At 41.0% G+C, this 18,725-nt stretch overlaps 1 protein-coding gene across 1 annotated transcript in view; it reads right to left on the reverse strand.

Annotated features, from left to right (window-relative positions):
* LOC132914984 (acetylcholinesterase-like) overlaps positions 1-18,725 on the reverse strand; it is a 152,063-nt gene that overhangs the window by 24,178 nt on the left and 109,160 nt on the right. Inside the window, exon 3 of the mRNA XM_060974576.1 lies at positions 4,946-5,098. Coding sequence (XP_060830559.1) covers positions 4,946-5,098 — 153 coding nt within the window. The remainder of the gene's footprint in view (positions 1-4,945; positions 5,099-18,725) is intronic.

An 18,725-nucleotide genomic window follows, 5' to 3' on the forward strand; every position in this document is an offset into this window, starting at 1 on the left:
TTTGTCTGAAGTAACCTGTAGTGTATAGCTAACTACTGAATTTTACGATTGCTTATTACGAATATAATGCATAATTATTCAACCGAATGTTGATAAATATTTATCGTCTGCCTGAAGTAACTTGTAGCGTATTACTGAATTTTCAAATTGTTAAATATGTTCCTTTCTTGTTTAAAGTCTGCAAGAAGAGACGAATTGTAGTTTTAGAAACGAATTGTAAAAAGCTACTGTTTCAAAGCTTATTTCAACAGACTGTTACATGCTACAACGTTTTACTGCTACTACTATTACATTTTCCTATATTTTATAATAAACATTTGTCTTCTAAAAAAAAAAAAAATATTCTGTCACCGATATAACAATAAATCTGTGTACACATCTAGGTCAGAGAGACAATCGAACTTGATTTCTGTTGTTAGATTGCCGTCACATTACGTTGGAAAGGGAAACGAGGTCCGAAGGAGGGAAGCTGCGAACACGGCGTTGTCATAATGACAGTCGTTTTTGTTCGGTAAACGTCGTTAATTTTAACGATCCTTAAAATTACAAAGGCAACAGTGGAAGGACAGGCCGGGGTGGGGCCGAAGATCGACCAAAGGGAAGCCCAGGGGCGAGCATAATGACACGACGATCGATAATGCTCAACGGAACTCGATGGACGCCAGGAATTTCGTTACGCTGCTTTAATAAACGCCGTCGAACGACATTTCTTAATTAACTTGGCCGCGTTTCACCGCACGCCGCGTTAAAATCCTGCTGCTACCCTTTATTCCTCTGCGAGACGAGCTATTCGAACGAAAGGTTTTCTTCCTTTTTCCTTCCTTTCAGAAATTATTCGAGATAAATAAGAAGCATCCAAGAGCTTCTAAGAATCTAGGAGATTCGATATTCCTCGAGAAATTTACGATTTTTAACCGCCACTCGCTTATCATTGATCTTTACTACTTTGTACCTCTATAAAACTGCTTTTTAATATCTTGAAAAAATCTTCCGCGACGGATCGAGACCTGTACGAATGAGCAGAACGAGCTGTTCGTCGAATAATTCGTCTTTCGATCCTGGCTAACTTATCGTTGATCTTTACCACTTGCTATTCGTCCTCGTCTGACCAATTATTGACATATTCCGTTTGGACGTGCGGATCTTTAATCGATTCGTTACAGGTGGCTTGAGAAACAGTTGTTACGCGTAATAGGGATTAATTCGTAAGAAATGAAACTCATTTGTTTGAAAGACAGTCGACGAAAAAGCGGCGTTTGATACGGTGATAAGCAGGCCAGTCAATGTTCACACGATGCAAGCAGCTTTCCGCGGGATTTCTTTTCATGGCACGATTCCTCTTCGGCGCTGTCAATAGCCACGGAACCATTGGATAGTCCGATTCGTTCCTTTCAGCCGCGCTTTTACCGCGGCCAATGAATGGCCCCGCGAGAAATCGAGGAGCGCGATCCGGCTCGGTCGATAATGAAGTTTAGCGAGAAAAACCAGCGCGTGAAAAGATTCCCAGCGGAGTCGGAAGGGTCACGGGATGAAAGGAGTCTTTCAGAAGCCACGAGCCTCGTTTCCATTAATTCCTTCGGCTAATCGGTCGCGCGATTCATCGCTTAACGAATCGGTCGGTTTATTTCCGGCTGCGATTATTTCTTCGACGTGTACAAATTATTCGACGAATGATTCGATTTTTTCAATACCCGGGTCTTTCCAAGTTACTTCCATAGAAACGTAGACGTAGCTAGAGGATGCCCGGTCGATAAGGAAGGAAGTTTGAGATTTATGTCACGAGACACGTGCAGTGTGAGAAAATCAGCGTACCCTGATGGACGAAATGTGTTTCGACCTCGCGGCGGAAGCGTTTCAGATATCTATACACGTGTTCTCTCCAGCGACGTGCATTTCCTCCCATTTCTTTTCCGCCCTAGCGTTAACCCGTTTCTGACCCACTTCCCGGCTTTGAACTTGTTTCGCCCCAGCCCCGAAGGGGAACTTACGACTTCTTTCCAGCGTCTCCTCTCTCCGAGTCATCTTTAATTTTTTCCCCCGTTTGTCCACCCTCGGCTGCCGGATGAACTGGAAACGCGGAGAACATGTTCCTGCCGCTTTTATTGCTCCTCCGGCGAGTAAACTTATCCGAGGAAAATTCGAGAACGGATGAAAACCGAAAGGAAGAAGAAGGGGCGACCGGATGTTCTTTTGTAGTCTTGCCCTTCTAATCAAGATCGAGCCAGCTGGATCTGAACCCTTTAGGAGACCGTAGACCGACCAATTAACTTGGTAACCGTGCCATTCCTGGCAGAAAGGGATGGTATTAAGGATCGAATGGAAAGGATGAAAGTTTCCGGGAAAACGCGCCTGGAATAAGGCCACGGAAGAGAGATACAGAGATAGAGGGAGAGAGAGAGGCTGAAAACGAACGCGAGTTAAAGGAGGCTGCTTTAACTGGCTGGCGAAACCGTTATTAAGATTACGGTGGGCGCGCATGAGTAATGACATCCTCCTTTGCTTCCACCAACGCTCCCTGATAAATTACCTCCTCCGCTAATTACTTGGGCCTCGGCATTCCACTTACAAGCATTTCACGTCCCAGTTAGTCGGCGGCGAGAAACCTCCCAGGATCCAGCCTCTATATGAAAGTGAAACACCCTGGAGCTTCAGCGGTTTTTTATGGGATGGCCGCCTTTCAATTTCGTTTACTGGCTGTACATGAATTTTAGAAGAGACAAGGAAGCAGTAAAATGCGACATAGTTACTTCTACGGCTTCAGACTAAATTTGGATTGGATCGCACCTGGACCTGGTTCGTGATAAGCTCTCCATTACGTGTACTCTCCATCTTTTATTGGTTATACCTTCAGTTTATAGTTAGGCTAGGATTTGAATCGGACTACGTTCAAGTTAAAACTCAGTTGGGCCTGGTACTCAATTCCCTGGAACCGTAGAGTTTTAGGGTTTTGTGCCAGTTAAGCTTCAGCCAGATCCGCGTCAGTTAGACCCTGGTACTCTTTCTGCTATCTTGAAACGAGGCTTGCTTTTGCTTCAAATTGAGCCACAATTACACCTATTCCTCCGCCAACCTTAGAATTAGGTTTACTTTTCGCTCTCACTTGGCACTCATCTCAAGTTGGATCTATTGTTCATTGTTTTCCCAATCTCAAGATACAGTCCTACTGGAATTTCACTTGAAATTAAGTCTCAGCTAGGTCTAATCTTGATCTTTAAGGTGAATTTGCATTTGAATTTCGTTCGAATCTCGTCTTTCACTCTAGATCCAAGTTAGGCCTAAGATCTTGCATCTTCCTCGATCTTAGGTTGGCAACTTGATTCGATGAAACCTGCAGCTTTCATTTATATCTTACTAGAGCTCACAGCTTGTCTGTTTCCAAGTGTCTCAGAAGAACTCGTAAATGTGGCCCGTTCTACCATCCATAAATTGTGGGTCCCTAATGTCCTCTCGAGCTAAAGAGGCGATGAAAGTTCAAGAGTCTTCACGACTTTCGCTTATATGCCCTGTTTTATAACTTCAGCGCGGGAATATATATCGAGAAATTTCGTGATAAACTCGAGGCCAGATAGGATGGAGCGGCCCGTGGAACAGCTTAACCACGTGGAACGAAGAAATTACGGTATCTTACGTGGCGGAGTCGCGAGGCACACGGCAAGAATCTAATAACCTGGAAGGATCCTAGAATCGTCGTGGGTTTCTCCCTTTGAGAGCCTCAATTATTGATTTATACCACTGCGGGGTAGGATAAAACGCGGCGATAAAGTCGACAAAGTCTCGGATCTGAAAGGGTAGCCTTTCCTAATATCTGGTCGACCTTCGTTCCAGTATAACACCGCCTCTTAAAAGCTCGTCTTCGATACTATTCACTCTAATGGCGTCGCTTTTTGTAGAGGAGCATTCGCATGGAAAGAAAACGAACACGATCAACTTCAACCGGGTAGATCGATAATGAAAAAAAAAAGAAAGAAAGAGAAGAAAAAGGAAACACGAAGTAAAGAATTAAAAGGAAGAAAAACGAAGGAAATTTGCCGAACATACATCGGCAACGTTGGTGTAGCTATAATTTATGTCGAGTAGCTATTATTAGTCAATCATTCGTCGACGTTGCAGCTCGTTTTTCCCTGCCACCCACCGTACCGTGTAAACGTGGAAAAAGGTAAAAGCAAACCCCGGCGAATTTTTCATAATTTCCTCGTAATATGCAGCGATTATGATCCTCCGGTTATTATTATTCTTCTCGACAAATTTTAACGACTGCATATTTAAAATGTATTCCTCGTACGAAGTCCTGAATTTATTATAACGACTATGATCTTGTTAGTCCCATCTAAGTCCCTACCTCTCGTACGTTGTACAAATTTCATCCAGTTTCGCTCTCATTTCACGGATCGTCGGTGTTTAACAATTAGTCGTGCGAGGAGTATTTGTCAATTAAAAATTTGTCAATCTACCATGAACTCCTATCGCGTTAGCAAGCCTGTACAGGCCTCCTCTAACTTTCCTGATACAACTACGTCTGTACGTTATCAATCTGTCGAACAAATTTTAACATCCCTTTGTCCTTTAAATCGACTGGCCAGCCTCGAACGTACCGTCACATCTTTCTCCCTCAGCAATTTAGATTCCAGCTTTTATACCACAACATTCGAACGTAATTTAGATATTTAAAATGTCGTATAGCGATTCGACTATGAAAAATGCCTGACATACTCGAAACACTGGAAGCAATCAACGATTTGTCTTGGACAGGACGATAGGACCCTGATCGTTGCAACGAACGACCACAAAGGGAAGAATCACGAGCCGTGTTATCGTCAGTCGCCACGTGACTATCGTTCCGTGGAAATGTCAGACTATAACATAATAGTCTCCTATCGATCGGGCGCGTTTCACGTGACACGTTCCCGTAGTCTAGGCGCACGTGACGATAAAAAGCGCTACCTACTTGAGTGAAGAAGTAATAGTAGACCTTCATGCCGCGCTCCGCAAACAGTTGGGCAAAGTGGATCGACGGACAGATGAAGAAGTAGTCGCCCACCACGTCCGCCACCATCTTCTGGTAGATGTAGCCGTTGTACGGGTCCTCCCAGTTGGTGTACTGCAACAGAAATAGTTTGTTCGTTAGTATTGATGATTCCTCGATTATTAACACTTTACCGACCGCTAGCGGTTCAACAGCATACGCACGTCCTACCGGCAGCTCGGATTCTCCCTGGCGCCGGTTCTGTTTCTGTTTAGACTCTCCAATACCATTCTTTTCGTTCATCGCGAACGGTAAGTTTCTCAAATTGGCCTAAAACTGTGGGAGCTTAAAAAGCAACGCTACTGAGCAAGATACCTTAGTACTAAATGACAAATTACCGTTCAACTAATGAGAAAGATTATCGGCGACAAAAAGCCGGTTAATAGGCTATCGGTAGGTAAAGTGTTAAGAAGTTTTTTATATTCACATTCATGGAAATGCATATTTCTGTGTACACAAGTAACACACAACGAATAATTTACCAAGGGACAGTGAATTTTCTAATCCGCCATTTGGACAAAATTAGTTATAGAAGCCAATGTTACAACAACTGGACAACGTAGCTTGAAGATATATCTCAGGTTCCATACCATGTCCATCCTCGATAAAATACATAAATATATATGTCGGGTTATCGTTAAGATTAGGGTTAGGGGCGTGTAATGAATCTTCACCGGAATTATTTGTCGTTGTCACACAATCGAGATAACGTTTATTAACACAGGTATAGATGTTACAATATTGGCAAGTGGCCGCGGTAATTAGACACTAATGACAACGACCTTAGGTTCGATAACGAATCCGCGGTCAACGGGATAACAGATGTACTTTGCTCCAAAGTCTAAGTCGGACTCGACTTACGTCTCGCGATACAAGCATTACTCGACTAACTCTTTATTGAAACGTGGATTATTCACCGATCGTACAGACACTAGATAACTGGCTAATGAGACTGCAAGAAAGGGAATGACTTCCCGTCGCGATGACACTGTAGAGGAAAACTATGACGGGGTGTGTCTGAGGGCACGAGATTATCGGATTCGTCGAGGAAAGCCTCCGTTCGGAAAGCGAGGGGAATGGACGTTGCTGTTAATTGGTTAATTTCTATGTTGGTGGTTAGAAAAGGATGCTAGCCGCCCTTGAGAGAGAGTTCCTAGAGGGAAGCGTCGTACGTGAGGAAAGCAGACCTCCCTATCTTCCCGTAGTAGGTGACAGATTTACGGACTGTTAGGATAAAGACTGTTTGTCAATTTGAAGGACCTTAGTTAACTAAATCCTAAGATTTATAGCGGGTCCTCAGGTTAGCTGAACGTATACCGTGAATGATGCATCGACATCTAGCTATCATCTTGCCCGAAGAATAGGGTCTGCGTGTGGCGAGCCACGGGGCAGAGACCGTTGGAACGTTTACTGTTGGGTATCAGTACAACTATTTTTTTTAAGGAGAGCTATGCAATTCTATACCTCTGTTAGGCAAAACGTTCATCCCGTGACCGCGGCTACGTTCGGCGACTAGTCGCCTCGAGCCCAAGCTCATTATCTCAAGTCTCGAACAATTGTGTTTGGGTTATTTTGTAAAGGCTACAGTATTGGGTACTTTCCAAGGAAATCCAACGGGGGACGGGGGCGGTGTCCTTTCATCTCCGACATATATATTAATGTATATTAAATAATGTAATAAATAATGTATAATTTTAGTCGAATAAGTTATTGGATTAAATTTTTATTCAGATATATTCTTAAAGCAATAATTTTTTAGCCCAGTAAATTATTTTATTAGTCGGATATATAGCTGTTAGATAGAACGTTTATTTATTAATGGCGAATACAACATGATTTTGTGGCTTTGATCATCATTTGTTATTCGAATAAAATTTTACCCAACGAGCAATTAAAAGTGTTACAGCTACTAAATATCATAGAATCATAACGAGCACTGTACCTCGGTTATTTTATATATTTTTATAAAATCTCCGTATTCTATGTAGCTTCTCATTCTTGCATTTTTCAAAGTGTATACAAGTCAGCAATCTAATTGCAAGATTCTTAATAAGACACTCAGGGATAATCAAGGTTCGATTATTCTGTAAAATATTCAAACTAGTCTAGGTCCTAGGCTACCTAAAATTGTCCGACGTTTTCGAAGAATCGATGGAATATTATAAATTTTCCACCTGCAAACCTATTTTTACAATATTTACCTGATAATATAGTGTAACTTATTATTAATACACGTGAGTCCATCTTTATCAAATTCAAAGCCCCGATATTTTAAACAATTGAAAAATCCTGCCAACGTCTGTTCTGTCGTGAGATGATAATTTTGCAAAAATGTCTACGTCAAAGCTACTTTAAATGCGGAAGCTAGCAGAAGAATAATCCCGTAGAATGGAAAGGAGAAACTTGTTCGATGATCGAGGAAGCAAAGTTCGTTTATGGCAGTCAGTCTGAGCGGAAGGTTCGCGAAAGTGGCTGGAACAATTAACACAGGCTAAAACAATGGGTGTAGTTTATATTTTCAGGAAAGCGAGAGCAATAATCGGCCGAGTATCGATCGTCCTGGTGTTTATACTGCGGCAGTGTAACCGTGATAAATGGAGCTCGATAGGTGGAACCGTGAATTTCACTGCGCCGTAAAGAATCAGAAAATTGTTTGCCGTTTAAATGCGCGTTTGTGCTTTCAAGCTGCAGAAACACGAGCGAAAAGTATCGTCGTGTTCTGCTTATCGCAGCCTTTAAATTCTTCAACGGAGGCGTTAAGAGAGAAATAAAAAAAGCGCGGAGGGTACACGGTTGCCTGCCGGATTTAACATCGGACCTGAATCCAGCTGGCATAATCCATTTGAAAAAAATTCCTCCAATTTGTCAGGTTCGTCCGTGTCTAAACAATTGGAACGAGTTCGTTCGTCGGCAATGCGAGCGACGAGTAATTTGCACAGCAGTTGCGGACCTTTTGAAGGGCAGAATTTCATCGCAGACCTGTTGCAGGGTGCATTCCGTAAAAGTGGGGACGGAAGCGCGTGACAAGTTGAAGGCAGGCGATTATTCAAAGTTGTTCCGAGAACGACAGAGAAAGTTGGTCGTTCGCGTGAAAGCGGTGACCCCATCTGCCGAATGGATCGCGTTCCGGTGAACTTCCGGTCGAGTGACGATTATCGATTGAATTCGCGTGTGATAATACAGGCGAATCTGGCGAAAAGATTGTAGGCGAGCTCGTGCTCGTGACGCACTATGAATGATGAGAAGGTTTGATAAAACACAATATTGTGACAAATTTTCTGTTGCCGTACGACCGTCACGGTAGGCATTGCAGGAAGTTTGGAAGAGGAAGGAAAGAGGACCTGTCGTTTCTATTTCGTCCGGCACCTGCTGCAGGATTTGCCAGTAAGACTATCAAGCAGGCCCGTGCCTTATCGGGATAGGAGAGATTATGTTGGAAGTGTTTATGGAAACACGTGGAAACAGATAGTCGAACCACTTGCGAGATATCATAGGAGTATCACAGCCCTCTGGCAAAGTAGCAAGGGTCGCTACATTGTTAAAGAAAACATTTGGTGCCTCGTATTTCTTATGTTTCATTGGTGAAGATGAGATAGGCGAGACAACTGGCTCAAAATCTTAACGGTTTCATCAATTCCAATCAAATAGACAATAGACTCAGCCAAACATTTGAAGGTTCGTTTTTCTTACGTTTGATTAGAGAAGATGAGATAGGTGAGACAAGTGGCTCAAAATCTTAACTGTTTCATTAATTCCGATCAAATAGATGTCAGGCTGAGCCAGACATTTGGTAGCTCCCTCTTCTTATGTTTCATTAAAGAAGATGAGATAGGTGAGACAAATGGCTCAAAATCTTAACTATTTCACTGAGTCCAATCAAACTGACGCCAGACTGAATCAGACATTTAATGGCTCCTTCTAATGTTTCATTAGAGAAGATGAGATAGGTGTGACAATTGGCTCAAAAGTCTTGACAGTTTCATTGATTCCGATCAAATAGACAATAGACTCAGCCAAACATTTGAAGGTTCGTTTTTCTTATATTTCATTGGAGAAGATGAGATAGGTGAGACAAGTGGCTCAAAATCTTAACTGTTTCATTAATTCCGATCAAATAGATGTCAAACTAAGCCAGACATTTAATGGCTCCCTCTTCTTATGTTTCATTAGAGAAGATGAGATAGGTGAAACAACTGGCTCAAAAGTCCTAACTGTTTCATTAATTCGAATCAAACAGACGTCAGGTTGAGCCAGACATTTGATGGCTCCTTCTAATGTTTTATTAGAGAAGATGAGATATGCGAGACAATTGGCCCAAAGTTTTGTCTATTTGATTAATTCCGATCAAACAGACGCTAGACTTAGTCAAACATTCGGAAGTTCGTTCTCCTTATGTTTCATTAGAGAAGATGAGTTAGGTGAGACAAGTGGCTCAAAATCTTAACTGTTCCATTAATTCCAATCAAATAGACGTTAGATTCATCCGAGCATTGCATGGTACTGGCGACAGCTGTCGGAAACTTTCTGAGACGTGGAGACCTATGACATTTCCCATATTAAACCCAATTGTATAAAACCCAAGAAGTAATCAGTAGTAGAAGCAGTCACGTGGAAGACACGATCTGGGGCAGACAGCTCTTATTGCAACTTCTAGAAATTACGAAAAATCTACAAGGAGAGAACATTCTTTTTTTTAAACTAATCATTTTTTCCACTCAAATACCTCAATATCTCTTTCTAGAGAATTAAACAATATACATCGAATAGAGAACAGAAAAGTGTATTGTTTCACCAAAAAGAAGAAAAATAGAAAACTTTCCATCGAAGTAAAACCTTTTTCGAAATTCGTAATATCGTAATCTGTAGTCGACTGAAAGCTGATACAATTTTCGTCCGAAACATATTTTTCTCCAACTATCGAAAGTGGCTGAAAAATTTGATTGTGTCTAGCTTTTAGACAACTCTGTGTACAATGCCCAGGAAAACTACACGATATATTAGAATAACACAAACGTTTCACGCTTTTGTCTAAAAACGACACGCGTTCTATACACTTCCTAGGTATTACAATATAAAATATCGGCATTTTATACATTGCTGGCAACATATACTCCGAACGAAGGGAATTACAAAGTAGCCTGAAGAAGTCTTTGGACGAAGGAAAAGTTTCCGTGTTTCGGAACTGCAACTGGAAACTCGCGAAGCACTCGCTACGGAACGACTATCGACCGGCATTTTCGTGAATAATGGAACACCGTTAATTGACGACCGCAGACTTAAGGAGAACGATATTGGGAGCAAGACGGTGGAACCTGGAGAGATTTCAAGAGCTTCCTAACGAATCGACAGTGGAACAGAACCAACCAGTGGCGAAATCGGCGGATCCTTTTGCATTATCAAGGAAACCCTGGAGGACACATTCTAGTCGCTCTGTATGGACTCCACTCTGTTCGTGAACGGGATAGATGAGATCGAGTAAGTTGCAAATATAGATTCGAATCTGATTAGAAAATTTCCTCTGAGGAAAATGTAAAACGATACTCTCTCTCTCTCTTTTAGTAGATTATGTCCTAGTTAAATTAGTAGAAACTGTTCTTTTTAAACGGATCAAATCCACGAGTGACGATAATTAATTTGGGAAAAATTGTCTATGAAAAAGTAATGGCGAAAATACAGAGGAAAATGGTAGAATAAAATGTAATTTAACCTGGTTTAAGGTCTCATTTTCAACGAAATAAAGGTTCGAACGTACGGGTATTCAACAAGTTTCAAATGTAATTTTCACGAGAACAAAGCGCCGTATAAACAAATTTCCATTCTACACTTTTGACTTATTTTTTCACGTGAAATTACTCCGTTGCGCCTGATATAGCTAGTTAGTTTGCAAAACTAACTAAATTTGCAAAAGCAGATTGTGCTCGCATAGGAACACACCCACCAGAAAAAGTTTATTTAAATAATTGTTATAGCATCTTAAAGTTTATTTTTTTTAAACCCATTTTATTTTAAACCCGCCAAAATTTTTAATTTCACATTTTTTTCTATCGTTGTTTAGTTCACCCAGAAGAAAAATATATAATAATTTAATCCTTCTTTAGTTTTCTGTTTCAGTCAAGAATTACGAGGTGGATCTTTCCCGCCGATCGAAGACTACAGCGATAAGACGCCCATGAAATAGGCTTAGAGATCTGTTATAATTTTCCTTTTTACTTAGACAAAAATTTTGTTGTATTCGTTAAATATATATAAAACCATAGCTCAAAATTCAATAACTTCGTTTCTTTCTTTTCCCTCTAAAAAAAATCACAAAAAGCGCTGTTTTAGAACATTTCAATTCACGACACCCCCTCAATTCCAAACATCATTTCGCGAATGATTTGTACAACGTGCTGCGTGCGTCGTGTCGATCAGTTTCATGGCTTAATATTTTTATTAACGAGCTTGTTATATCGTTTCCGACGGATTATAAACTCGCAACCGTAGACAGGTCTGGAATTAACGGTTTTGCCGAAGACAGAGCCAGCAATATGACGGCGTTGTCTCGGAGTTCTGCTTCGCGACGCTTTAATCGAACTTGCAGCCGCGGCTATCTCCGCGGCAGGACTCGCGTAATTTGCGAGGCTGGTTCTTATCGAGGAAGAACGTGCTGGTGACAAATTGCTACGCTGTTGGAACGAGAGACTCGTTGATCGAACCGAGCCTGATAAATGAAGATACGTTTCAACTGGAACAATCTGTTGGCCTTCGAATGGAATTACTTTTGGTTTTATGGGCAACCTCTGGCCTCATCGCGCGTAGCAAAGTCGCGAAATCGATTCAGAAACGGGTCGACCCGATTTTTCTCCCCATTTCCCGTTAACAATCTATGTAACGGGTATTTTGCGCTTGTTAGTTCCTTTTACTTTTAAAGCCACGATATTTTTACCATCTGTTGTCCTTCTTTTTACTCTGCTATATCCTTCTCGATTGAACGAATTCGAATTCGAAACGAAATTTGGCGATAAAAAAATATATATATATTCTCGAGGGATTTGCTATTCGAGAAAAGTGTATTTTATTTCACGATCAGATATAACGAGTGACAAATAAAAAAGATGAAGAAAGTAACCTAACGTATGCTGCAAAATTTTCAATGCAACTTATCACGAAATAAACAGTCGATACGTGTGGTAAATCTCGTTTCGTATTTTACGTAAATTTGTTGAATTTTAACAGCCACGCTGACCTCCTCCGTTTCTCTATGAGAACCTGCACCGGGTCGATATGGTCTGGTAAACCTTAATCCGGCCCTGACAAATGGCCGTATAAAAAAAGAATATTGTTACAGGTATTCGACAGCTACACGGAACGTCGATTTATGTGCCAGAGAAAATGAAGAAGACGGTCACCGATGTTCGTTGATATCCGGGTTATTGATCAGACAGAAAGGTTCCCGGGAAACCTGCGAAAGTATTTCACATCGCGTATAATTAGTCGCTCGATGTACTATACGCGTGAAAGCCTTCTATGGTAGGTGGTTCGGACATTACGAGTCAACGTAAAAGTCAAAGTGTTGGGGATTAAAACGCGTAAACCTCAGCGTCTGACCTCGTAACCTCACCGTGCCTCTTTCAGGTGCTATATTCGCAACAAAGGTTGGAAATCGGAGCAGCGGAGGCGTGTTAGGGTTAGGTCTATTCACAGGTTTCATTAACGGGCGGGATAGCCGAAGCTGTGGTAATCGTTCGGAAAATGATAGTGGAGGCCCTGTTCATTTGCATCTGTTTTAATCGACACCGGAGCCGCCATATAGTTGGTATGGTAATTGAACGAGATTTCCCATTAAAATGTATGACCGGGCGACGCGAGCCAGGCTGTGATTTAACGTTGGAAAAGAAAAAGGCACCAAGGAACGTATTACACCCGGTGGTTTTCTCAAAGGGAAACGCGTGCAGGATGTTTGCAGGATGGCCCGTAGCTCACAGAGGCTCTCTCCGTGGCAGGAAGAAACGTTGCAGTTACGCGGACCAACCGCGGCCACCAGCTAATTACACGCGAGTCCAGGTTGGTTCGTTGGTCTGCAGAACCTGGGGATGATAGAGAGCGAAGGCATTTCACCAGCTAGAGTTTCATTTCATTAAAGTTAGCTCGACCCGGCAAGCAATCTTTCAGCAATCAAAGTTGCGTCTAGACTCGTTCAGTCTGACTGGATACGCTTCTTTCCACGTCGTGTCCAACTTCTTGCCTGATCGCTACAGCTGTGCTGTCAGAGTCGATACCGCGAAACCTGCAGATTCCAGGTGTTTTTGTCCAACTTACCAGTTACTAGCGTTAATAAATAGCGCTTCACGACGTTAACGAGTTTCCTAATGGAGCAAATTTCTAATTACGCGAGTATCTGGATTATACAAATTGGTTTCAGGCATCGTACACATAGCCAAAGTTAGGCAGTTCATTGTTTCCAAATCAATTCCAATACAAAAGTTCCTCTGTTTGGGATTTGCATTAGAAACCATAAGAGGATGGTCCTTGGTCTTCGTGTTGGCAAAGTATTTGGATTATGCAAGTTGCTTTCGGATACCAAATGAAATGTCTGCAAAGTTCGATTCTATTTCCATCAATTACAGAACCGTACAACTATACAACTTTAATTTCAACCACGGACTTTTGTATCGTATATTACATACACGTTTAAGATTCTTAAGATGTCTCTATGAAAATTACTGTCTGTCAATAAGTATGTATTGGTATACACGATCTAAAAGAAAACAGAGGAAGAATTAATGGCAACGTTAGAACGTTCATGCCTCCACTAGGTCAAACAGCAGTTGGACGCTCAATTTTAGAATTTAAATCACAAAGTTGTCTTATCTGAATAGATTCAGCAGGCTGCTAAAATTACTGCAGATTGATAAGCAAATTTCTATGTGTTCATATGAGATTCAAGAGAAAATAGAGAAAGAATTAATGGCACTGTGAAACGTTCATGCCTGCGCTAAATCAAATTACAGTTGAAGGTGCAAGTTCAGAATCTCAATCACAAAGTTATCTTATCTAAATGGACTCAGTAGGCTGCTAAAATTGCTGCTGACTAATAAGCAAATTTCTATGTGCTCATATGAGATTCAAGAGAAAATAGAGGAAGAATTAATGGCACTGTGAAAGTGTTGATGTCTGTGTTAGATCAAATTACAGTCGGAGGTTCAACCTTATAATTTGTATCACAAAGTTATTTTATCTAAATGGACTCGGTAAGCTGCTAAAATTGCTGCTGACTAATAAACAAATTTCTATGTGTTCATATGAGATTCAAGAGAAAATAGAGAAAGAATTAATGGCACTGCACTATGTCAAATCGCAGTTGGACGTTCGAGTGGATTGTTCCTATAGAAGAAATCTGTACACGTCTAAATAAAAATCCTGTGGGGGCGTAGGCTGGCGCGATTTAAAGGGTAATCGTTTATCGGGATCTTGAAGAGCAACGTGTTGGCGTTGAGTAGCGAATGGTATGACGGTATAACGAGCGATATGCGTGTCAGTGAGAAGCCGTATGAGCGTGGGACTAGAGTGGCTAGAGAGAGAAGTAGCCTGGTGTCGTTTGGCGAAAGGTCGGTGCTCGTGACAAATCGAAATCATAGAATGGAACCGGCCGCACGAATTAATGGACAGAACTGGCGTGTTCCGAGATTGCCCTGTCTCTACAATAAGACGACGATAAATGTTTAACGAGGCCCTCCATTTAATGAATTGAATGAAATATCGCTATACAGGCCGTCGCAAAATATTTTACCGTCCCAAAAGCACAGAAACCGACCGATCCCGCTTTTTGTCAATTTCTTCGTCTCATCAACGACCAATCATCGTCCCAGCACCTCCAAACCACCTACTTCCACAAGCTTGCTTCTCACTCATTGCGAGAGAACGTCACAAATAATAGCAAATTTGAAGGTTTTGGAAGACCGTGTAACATCGTTGCTTTCCTCTCTTCGTCTACTTTTCAACTTGCGCAGAATGGAGATCCATTTGTATCGTTTGACCGATACTATCTTCATTCCAAGATTCCATCGACAACAGACTTCGCTGATATCATACTTCACTTACGCTAGATTTCACCGACGACACGATTCTCACCGACGATAAAAATCGATCGACACAGCGTTTAACCAACCGTTACAGGATCGTATCAAGCGTCTGCAACGATCGACAAAATCTACATACAAACGTAGATACGTACGCTCGCTTTTTCACAGGAATAAACCTGTTCCGAGCCAGTACCGATCTACTTGTGAGCAAATTCCAAGAAAAATGTCTCTGCCGAAAATCACACCTGCCATTTCGATTGCTATTGGTTTGGATTAGATTTCACCAAGACGTATGCACCTGCTGTCAATGTTGCAGACACAGGCAAAGGATAAAACGTAAGTTGATACAACGCTGGAAACCGTACTCTGCCCCAGCTTTATATAAACTGAATATAAAATGAACGACCACCTGTGCATCGATCGCTGTTGCCAAAACTGTAGGCGACGAAGTGTGACGTTCGCTGTGGATGAAATCTTGTGGGTGAAAACAGCGTCAATGGCAGTAACAATGAAGTAAATGGCTGATTTTATGGTTGATCCTGGACCTTGAGGCGATGCAACATATTCGTTTACAAGCACGTGCTTCGAGTTTCACATTTCAAGTTGTCAACTCCCACTCACGCCTCGTGTTACTTCACGAATTGACGCGAAAATGCACATTTTGTCACAGTCTGTACACACAGGAAGAGAAAACTTGTTTGGGAATGATAATAATTGGTCAAAAATTGACGAACCACCACTCTTGTCACGAGCTCATCGATCATTACGACAGACCATTAAGCAAGCAGACTAACAGGAAGCAAGTAGACCCGCCTCTGTTTGACGATCACTCGGTCAACCGTCTATTTGCGACTACTGTTGAATTTTAGATTAGTATTAAAAGGATGGAGGGGCGTTACAGGGGTGGGAAATTAATTCGCGTTGAAGACCGTGGCGCTGTGATTAAGGGAATTCCTAATTTCGTGATAACTCTCTTCGTGTTTCTTCGAAAGCTCGTTAGCGGCGTTGCATTGGAAACGCACAGCCAGTTTATTCGATTCGACGAAGGCTTTGAAGGCGGCTTCTCGCTCGAGTAATTGGAAATAATTCGATTCTTGAATTTTTTAGCAAACGGTTGTCGGAAGTCCTTTAATTTCAGCCTCCCGGTGTTTAATTATCTAAGCCAACTCTCATCTCCAGCGTTTGATGAAAGCTTCCGCGGTTTCGCCTCTCCATTTCTCTTCGCTTATTTATTTATCTATTTATTTATTTATTGACGAGATACAGCAGCTAGTATGAAAAGTATACGAATAGAAAATAATCTGTAAAATAGTAGAGTGCTCTGGGGACTAATGTTTCAGTAAGTGAGGCAGAAACTGAAGAAATAGATCGCAGGATGCACGAGCGTAATGGGCACGTGTTATCATTTCACTTGGTACGAGCGTACGACGCTCGATGATAATCAATTCGCAATGGGCGAAGATTTCTTGTGGACGAAAAATATGGGTTTTCAGCGTGTAATGTAGTATAGGATTTTAGAGCAATTCCCATTTGTAAATAATTAATAATAGCGTTAAAAAGTGGTATAAATATATATAAAACGATGTAAGTGCCATTAAGCGATAGACATAATCGAACACGTGGACGTTGAACGTCACCAATTTTATAATAAATCCTGCTCGGAGCATTGTAAAATATATCTTTGCAATAAAAGTGAAAGGAATATCTTGAAAAATATTTTTCTTGTTTTTTTATTATATAAGTTACCTGAGGACAAAACAAAAGATCGGTACTTGCTCGCAAATCGAAGAGAATGGCACATTCAGACTAAGAGGTGGTCCATACAGGCTTTTCGACAAACACAATTCTTTTAAAAACGGTAGAATATTTTGCCATACGTTTGGATCATCGTACGCTTCAGAGATCCCAACACAATCAAAATGAATGAAATTTCAGAAATAATTTCAAGCTGGTCAGAGAAGTTCCTTTCAAATATCGTCTACGAGATGTATTGGGTTGGCGACTAAGTGATTGCGAATTTTTTCATTAGGTGGTATGACAAAATCCGCGATCACTTAGTTGCCAACGCGATATACAATTCCGAATGACGTGTGTTTTCGAACGAGGCGTTAAGTTTCAATTTTTCTATAACTTTCGACCAGGTGATTAAGTCATCAAGTGTCTCGTGAACGAGCAAGACATCAAATACTTTTCTGCTGTTCCCTAAAGTTGCCAAGTTAACGCTGAAGATAGCAAGCGTTGGCGATCGTGTCAGGTTACCGGTTTCTTCCTTACACTTTCTCTTTTTTATATATTTTCGAGAAAAGTAGGCTTCTTGAGGAATCAAAGTAGGAAGAAACGCGCTTCGTTCTAACGCGAACCACTCGCTTTCCACGAGCTGAACACGATCGTTCAGAATAGTTTCCTTCTGTTTGTTAACCGTTATTCCGACGAGTTTCTTAATGGCACGGTACTAGCATACAACTTAGGAAAACACTTTGCTCGAATGGGACGACATGACATTGTGTTTCGACGATTTCCAATCCCAGACACGGTCTTTCAAATGGTAATGTTATACTACTTTTATCTTGTTTCTTACCGAACGACCGAACGTCTCAGGATCTTCCTTTTCTTTTTCTAATCAATTTTCCTGCCTCGTTTGATAATAATGTCATTTTCCTAGACTTTATCAGGTTTCAAAGCCTTCGACCGTTTTCTTTGATTTTCAAGGGTCTCTTTTTTGTCCTGTTGCTTTCTATTTGTCGCTTTTACCATTTTCACGTTTCACGGGCAACTCTTTTTTTCTTTTCTTGTTTAAAGGTCCTTTGCTTTTACCTCTTTTAGCTTCTACGGCCAATTTTCCCTTTTTACTTTGTTTCTTCCTTTTTTCGGCCCTTATAAACAATTTTCTTTTTTCCCGTCTTTATAAACAATTTTCCTTTTTCCTTTTCACTTTTTCGACAGTCAATTTTCTCCCTTTCGCTCTGGAAATCCAATTTTCTTTCTTTTACTATTTCTGTTATTCGGTGGGTCCTTGTACGTATAATGTACGTATGAAATTGTCACTTTTCGATGGAATTTGGATGCAAGGTGTTTTTCGATATTTCGTACCCTCGAAATTTTTCCATTTCAAAATCATCGCATACATATATAGCACCTAGCACGTTTTCTTTGACGTCTCAAGTATATGTCATGTTTTTCTTCTTTCTCGATTCTGCAGTTTCGTAGAATTTTCCCTTTCTATGAAATACTGTCTTTGATCTATAAATTCTTTTTTCAGTTACGGATTATGAAACACTAAGATATCCAGAATATCTTTTTGAAATATCCAGGATCTTCCAAGCATTTTTTATATTTTTTCTTCCTTTCAATCTTTTTTTTTTGGTCGAAAATCACCCCATGCCGAGCACTTCGCGTAATTTGATGGTCAACAGGTAAATTTATATCCTTTCAGATAGCTAAAATACCTAAGCTAAGATATTAAAAAAGTACAAAAAGTTTATGGCAAATGTGATGGGAAAGTTACGAAAAGTACAGATGCATTTGGCAGTAGCTCGTAAGAGGAGTTGAAGCTTTCTGACTACAAATGATCGTAACTTTGAAATGAATGCACGAAATACAGAAATTCTAACGTCACCTTTGTAAAGAAAACTCGATATTTA

The sequence above is a fragment of the Bombus pascuorum genome, chromosome 15, assembly GCF_905332965.1.
Source record: "Bombus pascuorum chromosome 15, iyBomPasc1.1, whole genome shotgun sequence".
Classification (NCBI taxonomy): Eukaryota; Metazoa; Arthropoda; class Insecta; order Hymenoptera; family Apidae; genus Bombus; species Bombus pascuorum.